This window comes from Penicillium bovifimosum, assembly GCF_028826915.1.
Source record: "Penicillium bovifimosum strain IBT 22155 chromosome Unknown utg000008l_segment0_segment0, whole genome shotgun sequence".
NCBI lineage: Eukaryota > Fungi > Ascomycota > Eurotiomycetes > Eurotiales > Aspergillaceae > Penicillium > Penicillium bovifimosum.
This window is the reverse complement of record NW_026622717.1, coordinates 392,334-409,193: the sequence shown is the minus strand read 5'-3', so window position 1 is coordinate 409,193 and position 16,860 is coordinate 392,334. Positions and strand designations below refer to the sequence as shown.

The 16,860-nt window shown below is 51.0% G+C and overlaps 8 protein-coding genes across 8 annotated transcripts; 4 read left to right on the top strand and 4 right to left on the bottom strand.

Annotated features, from left to right (window-relative positions):
- Positions 1-595: 595 nt before the first annotated feature.
- N7515_009826 (putative lipase) lies at positions 596-1,960 on the top strand (the record flags this gene model as incomplete). Its single annotated transcript, XM_056670569.1, has 1 exon — positions 596-1,960. One exon carries the CDS (start codon positions 596-598, stop codon positions 1,958-1,960), a length of 1,365 nt encoding a protein of 454 aa, XP_056516942.1.
- A 931-nt stretch (positions 1,961-2,891) lies between these two features.
- N7515_009825 (uncharacterized protein) lies at positions 2,892-4,923 on the top strand (the record flags this gene model as incomplete). Its single annotated transcript, XM_056670568.1, has 3 exons — positions 2,892-2,987; positions 3,041-3,205; positions 3,265-4,923. The coding sequence occupies 3 exons, from the start codon at positions 2,892-2,894 to the stop codon at positions 4,921-4,923; spliced, it is 1,920 nt and encodes a 639-aa protein (XP_056516941.1).
- Positions 4,924-5,613: 690 nt separating this feature from the next.
- Positions 5,614-6,377, bottom strand: N7515_009824 (uncharacterized protein; the record flags this gene model as incomplete). The annotated part of the gene is made up of 3 exons (XM_056670567.1): positions 5,614-5,720; positions 5,776-6,028; positions 6,093-6,377. The coding sequence occupies 3 exons, from the start codon at positions 6,375-6,377 to the stop codon at positions 5,614-5,616; spliced, it is 645 nt and encodes a 214-aa protein (XP_056516940.1).
- A 1,344-nt stretch (positions 6,378-7,721) lies between these two features.
- N7515_009823 (fungal specific transcription factor domain-containing protein) lies at positions 7,722-9,203 on the bottom strand (the record flags this gene model as incomplete). The annotated part of the gene is made up of 1 exon (XM_056670566.1): positions 7,722-9,203. The coding sequence occupies one exon, from the start codon at positions 9,201-9,203 to the stop codon at positions 7,722-7,724; it is 1,482 nt and encodes a 493-aa protein (XP_056516939.1).
- Positions 9,204-9,982: 779 nt separating this feature from the next.
- On the bottom strand, positions 9,983-10,878 carry N7515_009822 (DUF2458 domain-containing protein; the record flags this gene model as incomplete). Its single annotated transcript, XM_056670565.1, has 3 exons — positions 9,983-10,276; positions 10,372-10,411; positions 10,478-10,878. The coding sequence occupies 3 exons, from the start codon at positions 10,876-10,878 to the stop codon at positions 9,983-9,985; spliced, it is 735 nt and encodes a 244-aa protein (XP_056516938.1).
- A 509-nt stretch (positions 10,879-11,387) lies between these two features.
- On the top strand, positions 11,388-12,329 carry N7515_009821 (cytochrome c oxidase assembly protein COX14; the record flags this gene model as incomplete). The annotated part of the gene is made up of 2 exons (XM_056670564.1): positions 11,388-11,697; positions 11,845-12,329. The coding sequence occupies 2 exons, from the start codon at positions 11,388-11,390 to the stop codon at positions 12,327-12,329; spliced, it is 795 nt and encodes a 264-aa protein (XP_056516937.1).
- A 989-nt stretch (positions 12,330-13,318) lies between these two features.
- N7515_009820 (3-deoxy-7-phosphoheptulonate synthase) lies at positions 13,319-14,579 on the bottom strand (the record flags this gene model as incomplete). Its single annotated transcript, XM_056670563.1, has 3 exons — positions 13,319-14,314; positions 14,420-14,475; positions 14,537-14,579. 3 exons carry the CDS (start codon positions 14,577-14,579, stop codon positions 13,319-13,321), a joined length of 1,095 nt encoding a protein of 364 aa, XP_056516936.1.
- Positions 14,580-15,525: 946 nt separating this feature from the next.
- On the top strand, positions 15,526-16,808 carry N7515_009819 (uncharacterized protein; the record flags this gene model as incomplete). The annotated part of the gene is made up of 2 exons (XM_056670562.1): positions 15,526-15,531; positions 16,116-16,808. 2 exons carry the CDS (start codon positions 15,526-15,528, stop codon positions 16,806-16,808), a joined length of 699 nt encoding a protein of 232 aa, XP_056516935.1.
- Positions 16,809-16,860: the final 52 nt, after the last annotated feature.

Sequence of the window (16,860 nt, the reverse complement as noted above, 5' to 3'; positions counted from 1 at the left end):
AAGCTAACATGGCTCATTCATAGTGGAATATGATCACCTACACGATTCAAGAGTATGGATTACGGGCACCGCTCTTATTGCGGTCCTTCATCAATATGCCTATAAACTCGACAATGGCCTCCTGTCCATCGTACATGACCTGCACCATCACGCCGCGGGCCGCGGGAAAGTGCGAAGTCCCCGCTAGGCCAGGCGCAACGTTATTACGTCAGTTCTTAAGCCCATGCATGGCACCTCGATAAAGCACAAGCAAAGTCGGGCGTCTTGTAGATGCCCATTCAGATTCTTGTTCAATGCCAATCTTGGGCTCGGCATAATCTCGACGATCACCCCCACAAAACAGAAACCCCCACTCAGAACGCAGACCTGATTGGACAATGAAGCTGAAATACTCCGTGCACAATGGACTAACCGTGCCATTTCAATTTTTCAACTGCCATGGCCATGGCTGACTTGGCCGGGATGATCCCACAGCCGAGGATCGGAGGAAAGGATCATCTTCACAAGATGGATCTGCTATGACCCGCAAAGCCAGTGTGTATATGACTCGGGGTCATCCCCCGATGAAGTATGTTGAGATGCGCTTTGCTCGATCATGAAGGCAATTCTTGTCTGCGCCGGTCTCGTATCTGGTGTGTTTGGCTCTCCGCTGACCACCAGTCGGCAAACATCTGCTGTGTCAAACACAACCCTGCTTGACCGGCTCTCGTTCGGTGCCGAAGACGGCCCAGAGATAGGCAAGGATACTGCCCATGCCTTCGACGACCTTTTGTCGCAACTTGATCAGATACAGTCGATCAAGACAGTCGACTCGGCAACCTCTGCATTAGCTGCCATTGAGAATATTCTGTCAGAAGATAACCTCAGTCTGGTCGATATAGCCACGAAGATCACGGCAGCCGGTCTCGTCCCACCGGACATTCTATCCCTACTGAATGGATATCTCGACAGCTCCATAAACTCACACAACAACAAAAACCCGGCCTCAAGCACAAAGATCTATCCCTCAAAAGCTACCGAGGATGCGCCTTACTCCGTCCCCGAGGCGAAGCTCCGAGCAGCAATTCAGATCCCAGATGGGTTCTCATTCGGTCGCAACGGCCGAATTCCTGTGATCCTGATACCGGGAACCGCCGTCCCTGCTGGAACAACCTATCAATTCAGTTTCGGCAAGCTAGGCGGCAGCATTCCCGTGGATCCAGTGTGGGTGAACATCCCTCGAACATCACTCTCCGACGTACAGGTGAACTCCGAATACGTCGCATATGCTATCAACTACATTTCCGCCATCAGCGCAGGAACAAGCCTAGCCATCATGTCGTGGTCGCAAGGCGGACTCAACGTCCAATGGGCACTGAAGTACTGGCCATCAACTCGGAAAGTCGTGCAAGACTTCATCGCCATCAGTCCGGACATGCACGGCACGGTGGTTGAACCCCTCGTCTGTCCCGCGCTGGCGCCATTGATTTGCGTGCCGGCGCTGTGGCAGCAGGGATGGGACAGCGACTTCGTCCGCACGCTGCGTGCAGACGGAGGCGATTCCGCCTACGTCCCTACAACGACTGTCTACTCGACCTTCGACGAGATCGTCCAGCCGATGTTCGGGCCGAACGCGTCAGCCATCCTGGGCGACGTGCGTGGCGTCGGCGTCAAGAATGTGCACCTTCAAACGGAGTGCGCTGGAAAGCCCGCTGGGGGGTTCTATACCCATGAGGGTGTCCTGTACAATCCCCTTGCCTGGGCGGTGGCTATAGATGCAATTACCCATGACGGGCCCGCCGACCTCGCCCGTGTCGATATGGAGAATGTATGTCTACAGGTGTTGCCGCAGGAGCTGGGGCTGTCCGATCTGCTTGGTACTGAGGGCTTGGTGCTGATTGCGGTTGCTGAAGCGCTGATTTATCAGCCGCATGTCTTGAAGGAGCCTCCGATCAAGAAGTACGCACTTATTCAGAGCTGAGATAGAATAGACCAAGACACAGGATCAGCCATGATACGCTGTGGCTCATCAGATTCAAGACTCAAGGCGAAGCCTTAGCTACTGAAGATCAAACTCTGACCGTAGAGAGTTTGAGTCTGACATCCCCCTAGATACACTATGTCCCCTTATCCTAGCCTGCGTGTCAGATATTCAAGCCGTTTTCTACGTTAAATTCCAGCCCTATTGTGGCTACAAACAAGGGATAGCCGTTTAGGGCTGCAGTCGGCCCCACCCGCCTTCGATGTTGTACATAGTGCATCATGCCATGTACTATTGCGCTTTGTCAAGAGGCATGTTGGTAGACTAGATCGCTGCTAAATTCGTACGTTGTACGTGTATATTAGGGCTCTTTGGCTTCCAACTCTCATGGCATTCCCAAATGATCGAGTGTGTTAGCCGGGGAAATGCAAGCAGAAACCCCCTAAGTCTATCCTCACCGAATTTGGTCAGAATGCCAAGACTTGTTTCTTTCCCCTGGACGATCCTTCTCTGTTGATCAACCGGTAAAATCGGAACACAGCGTGATGATTGTAGGGAGAAATTATGAGCGGAGTCTGGCGGAGGCCAACTCCGCTGTGTGCCGTACGCTATGGGCACATGGCCATTTTATCTTCCCCACTCGAAACAACGCCAAGACCTTCGTTACGTTGCGCGCTCTTCTCATGCCACATGGGCTATTAGCCTATTCCTTTAGTTCGCGGAAATTTCAGAATGCCTCTTCATCCTCGTGTGTTCTTAGTGTTTCCCACTCCTCTTCACTGACGCCATTGACGACGGCTGTCTCAATGTGTTCGTATCCGGTGTCGGCCTTTGTATAGCGATTTCCTAGGGCCCTTTCATCCCTACTTTCACAGTCATTTCATTGCATTCAGGAAGATATACACTTCCTAGCCATTCTTTAAAGTCAATCATGATGTTCTGGGCTGCTGCATTGCTCTTGTTATCGAGCAATGCCGTAGCAGAGCCGCCAGAGCGCGATGACGCGGATTTGATGTCCTTCGTGACGGTGCGCTATCTTTGACAACTCTTGACCTGTATTATTCTAATCGCTATGTCTAGCTCCCAGAGGTCCGAGCCTTGAAATGGGATATTGCATATCATGACCGCGAGCGGTTAGCCCCCGGATATTGGTTCGTCGCGCCGTACGCAACGATCTCGCCAGATAAACCCACCGCCAAATATCAGCAATACCAAGTCGGACCCTACATCTACGATGACAGTGGCGTATGTCGTGGCCCCCGAGACCCGGCCAAGCACTAGCTGACTCGCTTCTGGCGTAACAGGTTCTTATCTGGGCAGGAGCACCCTTATACGACAACCACAATGTCTTCGACTTCAAACCGGTACACAACATTGATAACGACCCATACTTGTCGTTCATTGTGGGATGGGAATACGATGATTCCAAGAAAGGCCATGGCGCGATTGTCGATCACCATTACAATGTGAAGAATGAGGTTCAGGCCCCCGAGAATGTGCATGATTTCAACATGCACGAGTTCAACATCATGGACGGTGGAAAGACCGCTCTGGCCTGCACCTATCGCGGCAAATCCATCAACCTTGCTGATTTCGGACGCCCGACGGAAGAGAGCTTCGTCACAGTTGGTGGATTCGTCGAAGTGGATGTCGAGACGAGTGAAGTTCTGTTTGAATGGGATACATTTGATAAGATTGCTTTGCACGAGTCGAATATGTTCCACTCCGATGATCGCCCGGCCGAGTCGCCCGGTTGGGATTACGTGCATATTAATTCAGTTGACAAGAACGAGGCTGGTGACTACCTGATCTCATTGCGGTTCACCGACACCATTTACTTGATCTCCGGCCAGGATGGAAACATCATGTGGCGCTTGGGCGGACTGGAGAGCAACTTCGAACAGAACTTCAATTTCTCGAAGCAGCACGATGTCAAGTTTGTCTCGTCTAACGACACCCACCATGTTATCTCGCTGCTGAACAACGGCGCCGATGAACGTGGCCGTGATGAGCTCCTCTCTTCTGCGTTGATTGTTGAACTAGACGTCGCTGCACAACCTATGACTGCGAAAGTGGTCCAGCGGATCAACCGTCCTGACAGCGGCGTCACCAAGCTCCGTGGTAGTGCCCGCGTCCTCCCTAACGACAACATCTACATTGGATGGAGTGAATACGGCTACTCCAGCGAGCACGCCTCGAATGGCGACCTTCTAATGACCGCCCGCTTCGCCTCGGACCGGTACTCGACCTATCGCTCCTACAAGGGCGAATTCACCGGTCGACCCACTAGGCGTCCGGACCTAGTGGCATCCGTCTACGGTACCCGTGAGCAAGACACTACGACTCTCATCCACGTCAGCTGGAATGGCGCGACCGATGTTGTCCAGTGGAAATTCTATGCGCAAGCCTACGAGGGTGGCCAGTCCGTGCTCATCGGCACCAGCAACAAAACCGACTTTGAGACCATGTTCATCGCCGATGGCTACATGGACTTCGTCTCTGCTGAGGCCATCGACGCCGACGGCAATGTGCTGCATACCTCTGAAACCAAGCGCACCAGCACCCCGTCCGACTGGAAGGCCGCTGGCTGGGTCGGTTCTGGCTCTGGTCCTAGCCCTGACGACCCGTCTATTATGGTCGCCGCCAGTGCCGACCTCAGCTCGGGTTCTTCCGACGAAGGGGCTGAGTCGGTCGGTGGAAGCGCCTCCACCGGCTCTGGTGACCGGTCTAGCGCTCAGTACGCCGAAGCGAAGGAAGTAGCCAAGGCTGTCTATAAGGCCTACGATGTCATCCGCGGCATCGGAGGTATCATCCTGTTCCTCGTGGTAGCTGGTACCATGAGCGGTGCTGGCTACGCCCTCTGGCGTGTCATCCGCACACGCCGAGTCCGTTACCAGCACGTTCCCGGTGAGGAGGGTATCCCTGTGGAAGAGATCCATCTGGCTTCCAATCCTCGTGGTTAGCTTCCAAGGTTGCGCAATTGGCACTGCATCTTCGCTTCGCGTCTGCATTACGTTGAACCTTCACAAGCACACATTACCGCGGACTGCCATAATCACATAATAAACGCACGCCACCAGAGAAACAAAGATGAGACCATTGGCACACACCATGGTCACGATCGTTCGATGCATATCATACCTATCCCCCATATGGCGTTATATTCCTTTCCATTCTTCATGCGATCTATATCCTCGGCTTGCATTTGAGTGATATCCTTTACATGCGGATTCCTTCTGAGTTGATCTCTGCACATTCCCATCTTTTTTCTCTTCTATAATACCGTCAACATCTGACAGTTTTTCATGTTCATTACCTTACAAAGCCCACTTCTGTATATAGTATGGCCAGAAATCAACCCCAACGTCCTGATACCCGACCCAGTCTAATCTTTCAGCTTAGGGCCAATGCTGGAGCGCATATGTATTCGGTGCAAACTACAAGCCCGCCGGCCTCAATTGAACCGATTCAGGCCACAATTTCGAGAACCATACGATATAAAATGTCAAAGGTCTTCATTATCATCAAGCAACTACATAAACCAACCCTCGCCATCGCCGGGCGGAAAATAACACAGTACACTCAGGTATATAACAGGCTAATGCTCATGCTCAAGCAAAGTAAAACAAATAAAGCAAATCCAGTAAGAACCCTCACTCTTTCAACTCAACAGCTTTAGCCTGCGGCACAAAGCTCGCCTTCCCCGTATTCTCATTATAAACATTGTACCCATAGTCCGCAGCATTCGGCGGCGTATATACTAAACAACCATTAGTTTCTTCATTCCCTGACCCATATCAACTCAATGTACTCACAATGAAGCGAAACAGCAATCTGATCACTACTCGGATTATGCACCCGATGCAAGCCAATATCATCAGAGATATAAGCAACATCATTCATGCCATGTCTTGTATCAGACTTGATCTCAAGCGGACCTCGATCATCCCCTTCAGGAATCCGGTAAACAGTTTCCTGTAGCGTGCCAGCCAGGATCTTCATGATGCAGTGTGCGTTTGCGTGGTCGTGGACCGGTGAGCCTTTGCCTGGGTTCCAGACGAGGAGGAGCTTGATTTATGTTAATATCCGGCAAATGTCGAGACTTGATTCCAAATAAAAGAGGACAACTCACGATATTAGCCTTCTGATTGATATTCTCAATCGCATTGCGCGTGTAGTTCTTGCTGGTATCATTGTAGAAATAGCGGGCCCAGTCATTCGGATCGGAGACGTATTTCTGCGCCAGCGAGATCAGGTATTCGTTGTCTACGTCTTTGGACGAGATGCCGCTGCTGGAGCCTAGGTAGGTCTTGATGTCTTGTACGAGGTTGTCTAGGCTGTATTGGGGTTTGTAGTGTTTGTTGCCGAGTGATAGGCTGGTGCCGAGTGCGGGTGTTAAGGGGATGACGGTGGGCATTTTGGCGATGTGATGACAGTTGAGGTTGGGAGATTGAGAGGATGACTTGTTAGGTATTGTTCATGAATGGTTTACTGAGTGGTTCGAAGATAGCTGGCAGATGATGTCGTATATATGCTGTTCCAGCAAATTTCCCAATCTCTGAATGGGACCGGAGCTCGATCGCCGATTGACCCGCAGCCTTGCATTCCGGTGTTTCCAACATTGCAGTTCCACCCAATGCTCTGGGGGGTGGATTGGAGGTCTGAACGGGTCATTAATGACGGGAGATCTACGTTAAATCATAAATGGGAGGGAAGTTTGTTGGGGATGTTATTATATCTGGATTCCGTGGCAATCCTTCTCGGTCCTGATATACACAGTAGAGCCCTACTTACCTTGCAATTTCATAGGTAGATTGTCACGATCTTTGTCTACATCAAAAACAGTAAAATACACTTTTGCATAATTCTTCTATATCCTCTACGTATCCAGGGTCCTGAAGAGCTGTTGTCTTGGGACAAAATCAACACATCTAACGCCATAACCAGGCAACCAAACGCAATAACCGTGCTTGCTGCAGTCCAACAGCCTGGTACACCGTACTCTCGTACGATCAATGATGTAAGAGCTCGAGCCTACGCATGCTAGATCTCTCAGGCAATGTGACTTCGGCCATCAACTCATCGGCGAACAGCTGATGCACGAGGCAAATCCCTATCTTCTAAGTTCTTCCAAGACCGCGGATATCAACACGGACCTGGCTATCACCGGGTAGTTGATAAAGACAATCTAAAAGGGGGAATAGTCGGTGAGGGTCTCTGTCATACCTTAGTGTTTGTTTTCCCAAGTTCGACGGGCAAGACGCATGGCATCGGGTAGGGAGCCCGGAGACTCGGAGACTCGGAGAGGTAGAACATCTAATGAACCCTTGCGACACGACTCTTGCTACGTTAACATGCCCTTTTCTCTATGACTATGTGAGCCGTGACTAGGCCCATACATGAACCAATAGACAAGTGCCCGGTTGTTGTACGTTGATGGACAAATGTATGTGTTGCCACGCATAACTTAGTGGGACGCCGATGAGGTCGGGCGGGCCAATCAGATCCGGCGATTGACTCGGTCGGCGACTCGGGTTCTCAATCGGCGTTTGACGCATGTGCAAATGAGGTTGATGGTTGGACCCTTATCATTACGTATCTGGCGTGCACTTAATGGACAGATAAACTGAGATCGCTGCATGACGAGGGCAGCTGATGCGTACGCCGAGAAATAGTAGATAGAGAATTGTATTAGAACACATTGATATTCCCTGTTCTTTCGAACTACTCCATTAGACTCCCGGCCCCGGGTATAACCGATTTAATTGATATCAAAGTCAGGAATAGCGCTGAAAAACGAAGTATTGTAACACGTCGGATCGATGAAAGCCGGGCAAAACTCCGGCGGCATGAAATCATGTCCGTCTGGCATGCTAGGCGCTTGATTCGCACCCGAGCCGGGTCGTTCTTGATCATTAGGCGTCGTGGCTGCAGGAGTGGAGCGCTGGAATGGCTCTGCGTTCCATTTCGCCATTGAATCTGACAAGACGTCTGCTGCAGAGGATCGCAGACCATGGTATAGCGACTCGGCCAGTTTCCATGTTCGCTGGGTGCTCTTGAGACAGCCCAGAATGAGTGTCACGCGGTTGCAGTGATGATCAAAGCATTCCTCGGAATGACTGGTCGATGTGGCGAGTTGGATGAGGCCGCAGAGGGTCAAGGCGGGGATGATGAAGGGGGTGTGTTTTGAGACGTTCGGGCAGACGGATATGGCATCCGAGATCCGTCGTGAGGCCTCTGTTGCTTTAATGCTGTGGACGAGACGTGTGAATGTTGAGGAGAGTTGCCCTGTCAGGCCGGGCCAGAAGCGATCATCTGGCTGAGACTGGGAAAGGACTGTTGGGAGGTCGCTGCGGGGTAGGTGTAGGAGCATGGCGGCGTAGGCTATCGTCAAGTGTGCTTGGAACATCATTTCGTCGACATTACCGTACGAATCGACGATGTCGAGCTTTTTGGGCGGGAGGTGGTTGATCCAGCTCACGAGAGCATTTTCGACAGCCTGGAGATGATCGCGGTGGCAGTCACGCAGTCGATTCAGGACAAGAACCCGGCACAATATTGTCGTGGCCTCGATGCGGTAGCTGAAGGATGAAAAGATCGTATCTTCTGCAGCCAGGATCCTACGCTTGAACTCGAGGATATTCCGTGGTTTCGGAACATCACACCCAATGTTATATGTTGACTCTTCGCACGGCAATGCCACCTCCGGGGGCACAGTGCTACATCGGAATGTCGTTGTCTTGAGTGGAACGGCCATGAAGATATCGGTGACATAGAGTTCCCACCACGTTCGCCTTATGCTCTCGGCCTCAATGGAGGTTTCGGCGTTTGCGGTTGAAGAGAATGACCAACGGTTCATCCCAAGCTCCAAGGCAATATCGATGCCGTGAGAAAGGGCATCTTGCGCCTCTGTCCATTCATCCCGGGCGTACAAAGCAATGGAATAGAGGAGCCATGCCTGGACCATGGAAACCGACCGGTCAGGGCTGGTCTTCAGCTCAGCAAGGACTTGATCCTTGTACGGCTGACTCGGAATGGACGCAACATAATGGGACCCCACAAAGTGCACTGCTAGCTGTAGAAAATGAGGGTAGTTGCGGTCATGATACAAGGAGCTGGGCACCAAGATCGGATGGGCGACATGGAAGTTTTCATAGTACAGCCGAGGTAAGCGCTCGTCTGAGAGCGAAGGTTTGCTTGTCGACCCCACTGTCTGTTGTACAGGAGAATTTTCTGGAATCATGACTGGCCAAGACACTGGCTCAGTGGGAATGTTGAGTCCTGTTTGCCTGCCTCCCTGCGGGGGATTGTCTGGGGTCTGCGCAGGGGCTATTGGCAGAACAGGAACTGCCGACTCATATCTGGTCTGTATCTGATTTAGTAATGGGACTATGAAGAGGAATGGGAAGATCTGACATTAACAGGGGTTTGCGTCGGGTGGCGTTGATAGGGCTCATGTCGTGATTTTCTATGTCCTCCGCGTCGGGAGGGTAGATATTGGCAGAGAAGCCCGTTCTGTACACACCTGGAACATGATGGCTTGCTAGCGTCGCATTTGAGATGTTGTTTCCGGCATTCGGTACATGCCAGAGACGCTAGACCGCTTGTTTTTGTTCTCGGAGTCATGTTAAGGCGTAAGAGAACAATGAAATGAGGAATGACGTTTAATCCCCGGGCTATCGGCGTTTATCGGGCGGTCGGCCAAGGCGCTCCGGGCACTCAACAACTTCAGTCTTGGTCCCCATTTAAAGCTGAAGGAAAACATTTAGACCGATGGGAATTAGGAAAGGTCTTTGGGTTGTCATCTTCTTCTGCTTTCTCTCTGTCTCCAAATGTAGTGTACGCTGTCAGGTCTGTTCAATGACTGCAAGTAAGTTCACGTATCAGTTGCAACACGCAACATTCTACGAGGCGATACCTCGTTTGCTACCTAGGATAGCTCGATCTATATTTAAAAGGTTGTCGGTGCCGAAGCCCATCCGGAGGATATACTGGGCCAACTTAAATAGTTCCCAAGACAATTCATTCCTTACATAAATCCTCCAGCAACTCCAACATCCGCCGCTGCAACTTCACAAGTTCGGACTTGCTGATTGGGGGGTTGCCACCACCGTAGCCAACAGTAGGCACCGGAGGATTTGATGGAGCAGAAGGGTCATTCCGGTCACGTTCTTCCTGTATCATATCTTTGCGGAGTGTGAAGAATGGAACATTGAGACCGCGCAGTTCAGCCGTGAGAGCATCACTCATTTGGGTGGCTGCCCCATGAACCTTTGCATCATATGCAGCAAGTTCCGCAGCATACTCCTTTTCAGCCTAGTGACAACCGGTTAGTACGAATGACGAGTCGGACGGTGTATACACAAAGGCTGAGCTGGATTGAGGAAAGGGAATAGAAAGCGCAAGCATACCGAACCGTCATCTTCCTTGACAGGGGCCCCAATCGATCGCCTGTTTGAGTATTAGTGACTAGCCAATGGTACTGATAGCAACAGCGGCATAGAATCGGTGACTAACAGTACTGCATCTAGCTCCCTTTGTTTCTGGGGGCGACTTTGCTGCTGTTTCAATAATGCATGGCGGCCTTCAAACCACTGCTTTTCATGATGATGCTGACTTCGGATCATACCGCGGATGCGAGATTGGATTTCTTCGTTCTGGCCCACTGTCCGCATCACATAACGTAGCGCTTCGGGCCACGTTGTGATGGTTGACGAATCGGTGGCAGAAGCGGACCGTCCTGTGATCGGCCTCGGCCGGGGTGGAACTGCACTGAGACTTGCGGCAGAGGCTTCGGTGTTTGGTGTATGGTTGCGGCTGGAATAATGTTGCTGAGAGCTGCTCTGAGGCTGAGATAGGTTAGACAGCCTGCTGAGGACCGAGTTCAGGTCCGAGGCGTCGTAAGAGCTTCGTGCCATAATGATATAGAGTAAGATCTCCAAATAAGAGCTTAAGAGACGCGGAAGTTGATCCGGGATATATGCAGATATAAAGTCTTCCACCTGTCCGTGTTGATGGACCAAGATAAGGCGTGGAGAGTAAGTAGATGCTAAATGTTCCGAAGGGAGGAAGGATCAAGGTCGGAAATTAAAGAGCCACGCCTTTTCGAGGCGATGTAAATAAAAAATTGTGTCAATATTAAGAATTGCGATTCAGCATTAGCATTGAATCATCTCGTCTCCCACAGATGAAGATATACGAAGTCGAACGAAGTTGAAAGTGCTATCCGTTGAAGCTGTTCGAATGTCTTGGCGCATCCTCCGTGCTGAAAATTTACCTTGCAACCTTCAAATCCCCAGCTTTCACTCCAGCTCCATCACCCCACCACGGTTCTCCGATTGCCCTTGGCTATCTGCATTCTAGTAACCCAATTCATAATTCCAATCCCTATATTGAGGTCGCCCACCGGAACCCGGGAATTCCCATCATGTCCCGATCCGCCGCAGACGCAACGCGGTTCACGGCCACCGGCCCCTACGCCAACTCCAAGACCGGCGGCGCGTTCCAAGCGCCCGATTTCGGCAAAAAGTCCACCAAGAAGTCATCACCACAACAGCTTGGTCCGAATGGCCAGCCGGAGACACCGAAGGAGAAGGTCGAGCGATTGCGAGCGCAGGCACGGGCTGCTCGGCAGGCACAGGCTGCTGGAAGTGGTGCTGATCGGTGGATTGAGACTGGGCGGAGATTTGCGAATAAAGCTCACAAGGGAATGGTTTACTCATTGATCGCCGCGTCGGGTATGTTTCTTTTCTCCTGTGGATGTGGTTAGCAACCGACATCGGTCGATGCACCTTGAATTCGGAAGTCCGCGTCACCGATGACAAGCAGTGGACTATACGAATACATGCTCCGATCTTTATGCTGACGCTTTGTGATTCTACTAGGTGTATGCGGTGTTCTTACAGTCTACTCGATGATCTCGCTCACGCTCTATAACCGCCGCCAGCGCACACTCTGGATCGAAAAGGAACTCGAAACTTTGAAGCAGGCTGAGATTGCCCATGCCAATGGCACCGCCACTGTCGAGCAGGAGGAGCTTTTGAAGAAGGAGAAGATCGGCGAGATTATCAAGCAGAAGCGCGCGGAAGAGAAGGCACAGAAGCCCTGGGCCAAGGCAAAGCGGTTCCTCTACGAGAAGCTGAATATGGAAGACACCGGCGCCTCTGCTGCGCCGGCTTTGGCTGTGGAGGGCGCTGGGCAGAACCAGGGCAGCGTTATGGAGGCCGTGCAGGCCCAGAAGGCTATGGATGTTGCTTCAGCGAAGACGGGCGCTCCATTGCCCGGTCAATTGGATGTCTTGGCTGAGAACGTGGAACAGGCTGCGAAGTCCACGACAAAGAGCTGGACTAGCTGGGTGACGGGGCGGTAGATGGCTACGTTCGGCCCTCATCGCAACACAAAAAGAAAGAATCGTATTGAATGGGTCAATGGATATCTGCCTGTCCTTGGGTTCGATGCTGATCTGATAGCAGCAGTGACCGCTGGACGGGCTCATCTACTCCCGTCACTCTCCCGTCAACCTTGACTTATCGCCATCTGCAATACCTTTTTCTCTTGCATGGCAAGCTGCGACCTTTTCTCGTGGCCTGCTTCCATTCTCCCAGGGGGTTTACGGCGTTTTGAAATTTTTTCCCCATATGCTGTTCTGGATGTATTCCTAGTCAGTTTGGTCTGTCCCGACACCCGAGAACGGTGAGAAGGTGGACTTTCATGTAAATCATGTACAGTACATAGATCTGCCTTCAAATTATCTCCTCTAGTCCCACCGATCTTGAATTCCGTTACATACATAACCACAACTAGCCGGTATTACCCTCAGTTAGCCGTTGAGCCAGCGATCCTTCGGACTCAGTTTTGCACACTAAACCCCAAAGAGGCAGGACCCATCTGCAACACCGGAGAAGCGCTTTGCCGTGGGACTTGGAAAACACGCAGGGTCCAGGTAGTGGAGAAAGTGAATTTTATAAGTAGAAGGATATGTCCAGTATGGAATAAGTTTGGCCAATTTGACTCATTCTTCATACCGAAACTTTTCGTTCTCATTATGGTCTGTCCCAATCATACTAACGAGAATTCATCACAGGTCCTAGCGAAACACAATGACCCTCATATTTTTTGACACCCAACTACACATTCACACATGACCATTCACACATGATTCCCAAGGGGTTCTCCCAGGGGACAAGCAGGAAAAAACAATTACAAAGGAAACCGCTGAAAACCCGAGAAAAACACACAACAGGCACCGAAGCTAGGTATCTATGCCAGACCCGTTCTTCGCCAGTTCCACGGGAGAAGGGCTGTGAAAATCAGAGAGAAAAAAGAAGGGAAGACTCGTTCAAACAGAGAAGAAATACTCTATTGCGAAGCCTTGCGGGCAGCACGACGGGCACGAACACCATCAGCCAAGTCCTCAAGCACATCGACCGTCATTTCCCAGTTGATGCAAGCATCAGTGATGCTGACACCGCGGAGAAGAGCCTCGGGGCCCTCGGGGGGAACCTTCTGGTTACCCTCGTAGATGTTGGACTCGATCATGACACCGATGATAGCAGACTCACCCTCGCGAAGCTGATCAGAGACCGACTTAGCGACGACAGGCTGGTTGAGGTGGTTCTTGTTTGAGTTTCCGTGGGAGCAATCGACCATAAGAACCTCACGCTGCTTCTTGGCGCGGAGGGCCTCACGGGCCAGACGGATGCTGTCGCGGTCGTAGTTGGTGCCACGGTTTCCACCGCGCAGGATGACGAATCCGTGCTCGTTACCGGCGGTCTTGGTGATGGCAGCCAGACCCTGCTTCGTGACACCGAGGAAGCGGTGGGGGTGCGAGGCTGCGCCGATGGCGTCCACGGCGACGGTCAGGTTGCCATCTGTGCCGTTCTTGTAGCCGATGGGGAAGGACAAGCCGGAGGCCAGTTCACGGTGGAGCTGGGACTCGGTCGTGCGGGCTCCGATGGCGCCGAGGGAGATCAGATCGGCCAGGTACTGCGGTGAGATGGTGTCGAGCATCTCAGAGGCAATGGGCAGACCGGTGCTGGTGAGGTCGGTGTACAGCTTGCGGGAGACGCGGAGACCCTTGTTGATGTTGAAGGTCTCGTCGATATCCGGGTCGTTGATCAGACCCTTCCAGCCGACGGTTGTGCGGGGCTTCTCGAGGTAGGCGCGCATGATCACGCAGAGGTCCTTCTCCAATTTCGTGGAGAGCTCTTTGAGGCGGCGGGCATACTCGAGGGCGGTATCGGGGTCGTGGATGGAGCAGGGTCCGACGACGACTAGCAGGCGATCATCGCGCTGCTCGATGATCTCGACTGCTTGGTTGCGGCCGGAGCGGACTGTTTCAATGGCGCGCTGGGGCTATATGGACCATGGTTGTCAGTGGTTGCGCTTTGAAGAGGTTTGCGTGTGTCGTCCCCCGCAGAGAGCGGGGTTGATGGAAAAAAGAGAAAGAAATTGACTCACCGCTGGGATCTCGTTCTGCAAGAAGTAGGGCGACAACAATGGGTCGTATCCGAGGACTAAAGACGAAGGCCATCAGTATTTGAAGCAATTGGAGCAGTTATTCGCAGTTGCACATACCACGAGTGTCCTCGTTGACTTCGGTGGTGTTAATGAGAGGCATTGCGATGTGAGACAGAACACTGAAGCAATTAGTATGGACTATAATACTGTATGAAGAAGATCGAGGAATTTAAATCTCCGGAATGACTCACAGGTATATGGGCCGAGGGTCAAAAGAAAAGAACAAAAAATCGAAGGCAAAAAGTGGGCCGAGTGACTTTCCTACGGGTCGACGGGACCCTTTTGTAGACTGTTGACCCGATCACGGAGCGGTTTAATTATTTTCTTCTCTCTCTCTCTCTCGTACTCCGTAGTCAAATCAGATTCGATTATTGCTACCGTGATATGTACGGGGGCAAGGTCCTAGTCATCTTAGCCAGTCCAGCTGCATACAGGAAGTCATCATGCAGATGGGAGTCATCCAATCACCAGCCTGCGAATGTACAAAAAGGACGATGTCTGCTTATTGTATTATTTTTAGGGAAATTGCTCACCTGCATCTCCGGCTGTGTACTTGCTGGTGTCATACTGAACTGTGATCATCTTACCTGACTCCTGCAATGCAATCATGGTGATATGCTGTAGTACTATGTTCTTGATGTATGTGGTACCTGGCACACTATACGAGGTATCTGATTGGACAGAGGGAAGCTCGGATTATGTGTCCTATCAAAGTACGGGGTAACTAGACATAACACAGTACGGAATAAAAGGAATAGTCAGGATCAAGGAGGCAGTACTCATAGTCATCTCTAACCTTCGTAATCGTGGCTTGTGCTATATCTGATACGTTCTCTTCTTCCCCAAACTTTGAACAACTTAATTCCTCCCCCGAGTCCCCTTACATCACCTCGGCGAGGGTGTCCATCTGAGCTCAGCTCATACTCAAGGCTGGGTAATCCCCAGGAGCATCAACGAGTTCCCGCCTCTACTAGCTGAAGACCGAACGCCACCTTGACCGATTGAGTCTCGGGTTTCCGTCGGCGATATCATTCCAGTAGAGGCCAATGGCTGTATGCTTTGTCGGCTTTTAGCCGAAAGTGGCTAAATAATTAAGACAGCTAACAATGTCAATGTTAGATGTGCTTGGGAGTCATATGACTAGATATAGACTCAGAGTTCATGGACTTATGCCCTTATGCTTGTGTAGGCATAGTTCTCCTGGCTCGGCCCTACCTACGGTTCGGTTTATCCTTCAACTTTGTTGACATGCAAATGTCTCTGTGTTTGCAGGAGGCTCTCATAGTTTGCCCTCTTTGTTATTGAGGCTTATAAGCAGCCTGCTTTCCATAGTTTCATCGGTTTCTTCCTGATTTTCCCCTAGTTTCGTAGCCTCCCAACAGGTTATGATGCCCACTTTTTTCCCCTTTGCCTCCATTAACAAATCCATTTGCCTATCAAAGACTCTATTGATTCATTATCAAGGTCTATCCTTTCATCAAGTACCAAGACCTGATCCCTTTGAATCTTGACAAATAGCATATTTCCCTGGTGCTATCTTGTCGATTCACTTTCGATATCAGCTAAAATGGCTGAATCCTCTTCTCAACATGCTGCCTCGCAGCCAAACAAACTAAGCAGGGACTGACACTCAAAGCAAGACCGTCAAGACACTATTGTCGAGGATCAGGGTGTTGACCTTCCGGACATAGGAAGTTTTAACCCAGACACAATCACACCACCCCTGAAACACCGAGTCGACCTACACGCATGGATCAACAAGGCCGAGAGAACTTTACGGGGCCATAACCTTCACAACCTGATCAACACAAACATACCCTGGCCATATCCCAGCGATCCCAACGTCGAGAAATGGAGATCGCTCTCCTTACAAGTGCGTGAATGGCTATCAAGCAGTATGGACCCTGCACTATTACAGGAGATTGAGGCTCGTGGAACACCTACGGATTTTGCCGATGACTTTATTGCTGAAGTCAAGAAGCACATGAAGAGTCAAACCCACGGAGCTTTGAAAGCAGCTGTGCATAGCTTCAGGAAACTTTCACGCAGCCAATTTACGACGAGCGAAGAGTTCCTCCGCACTTTGAAACGCCAATACCGAGCGATCTGTGCTCTTAACGGAAATCTCCCCCCTTACTACCCTCTAGAAGCGATGCTTTCGGAACTTGCGGAGATACCTGAACTGAGCGTCTTCATTTTGGTCAAAGACAACGAGCTAAATGCCATTGAAGATCCGGTTGAAACCATCACTATTAACGATTTCTATCGGTATAGTACTGCTATTCTGGACTATATAAAGTCCAGAAATGCGGATTATTTTACACTCTAGGTCTGAATTAGATAGCCTGAATAAACGAGAACAAACTATGAGAGTCTCCTGC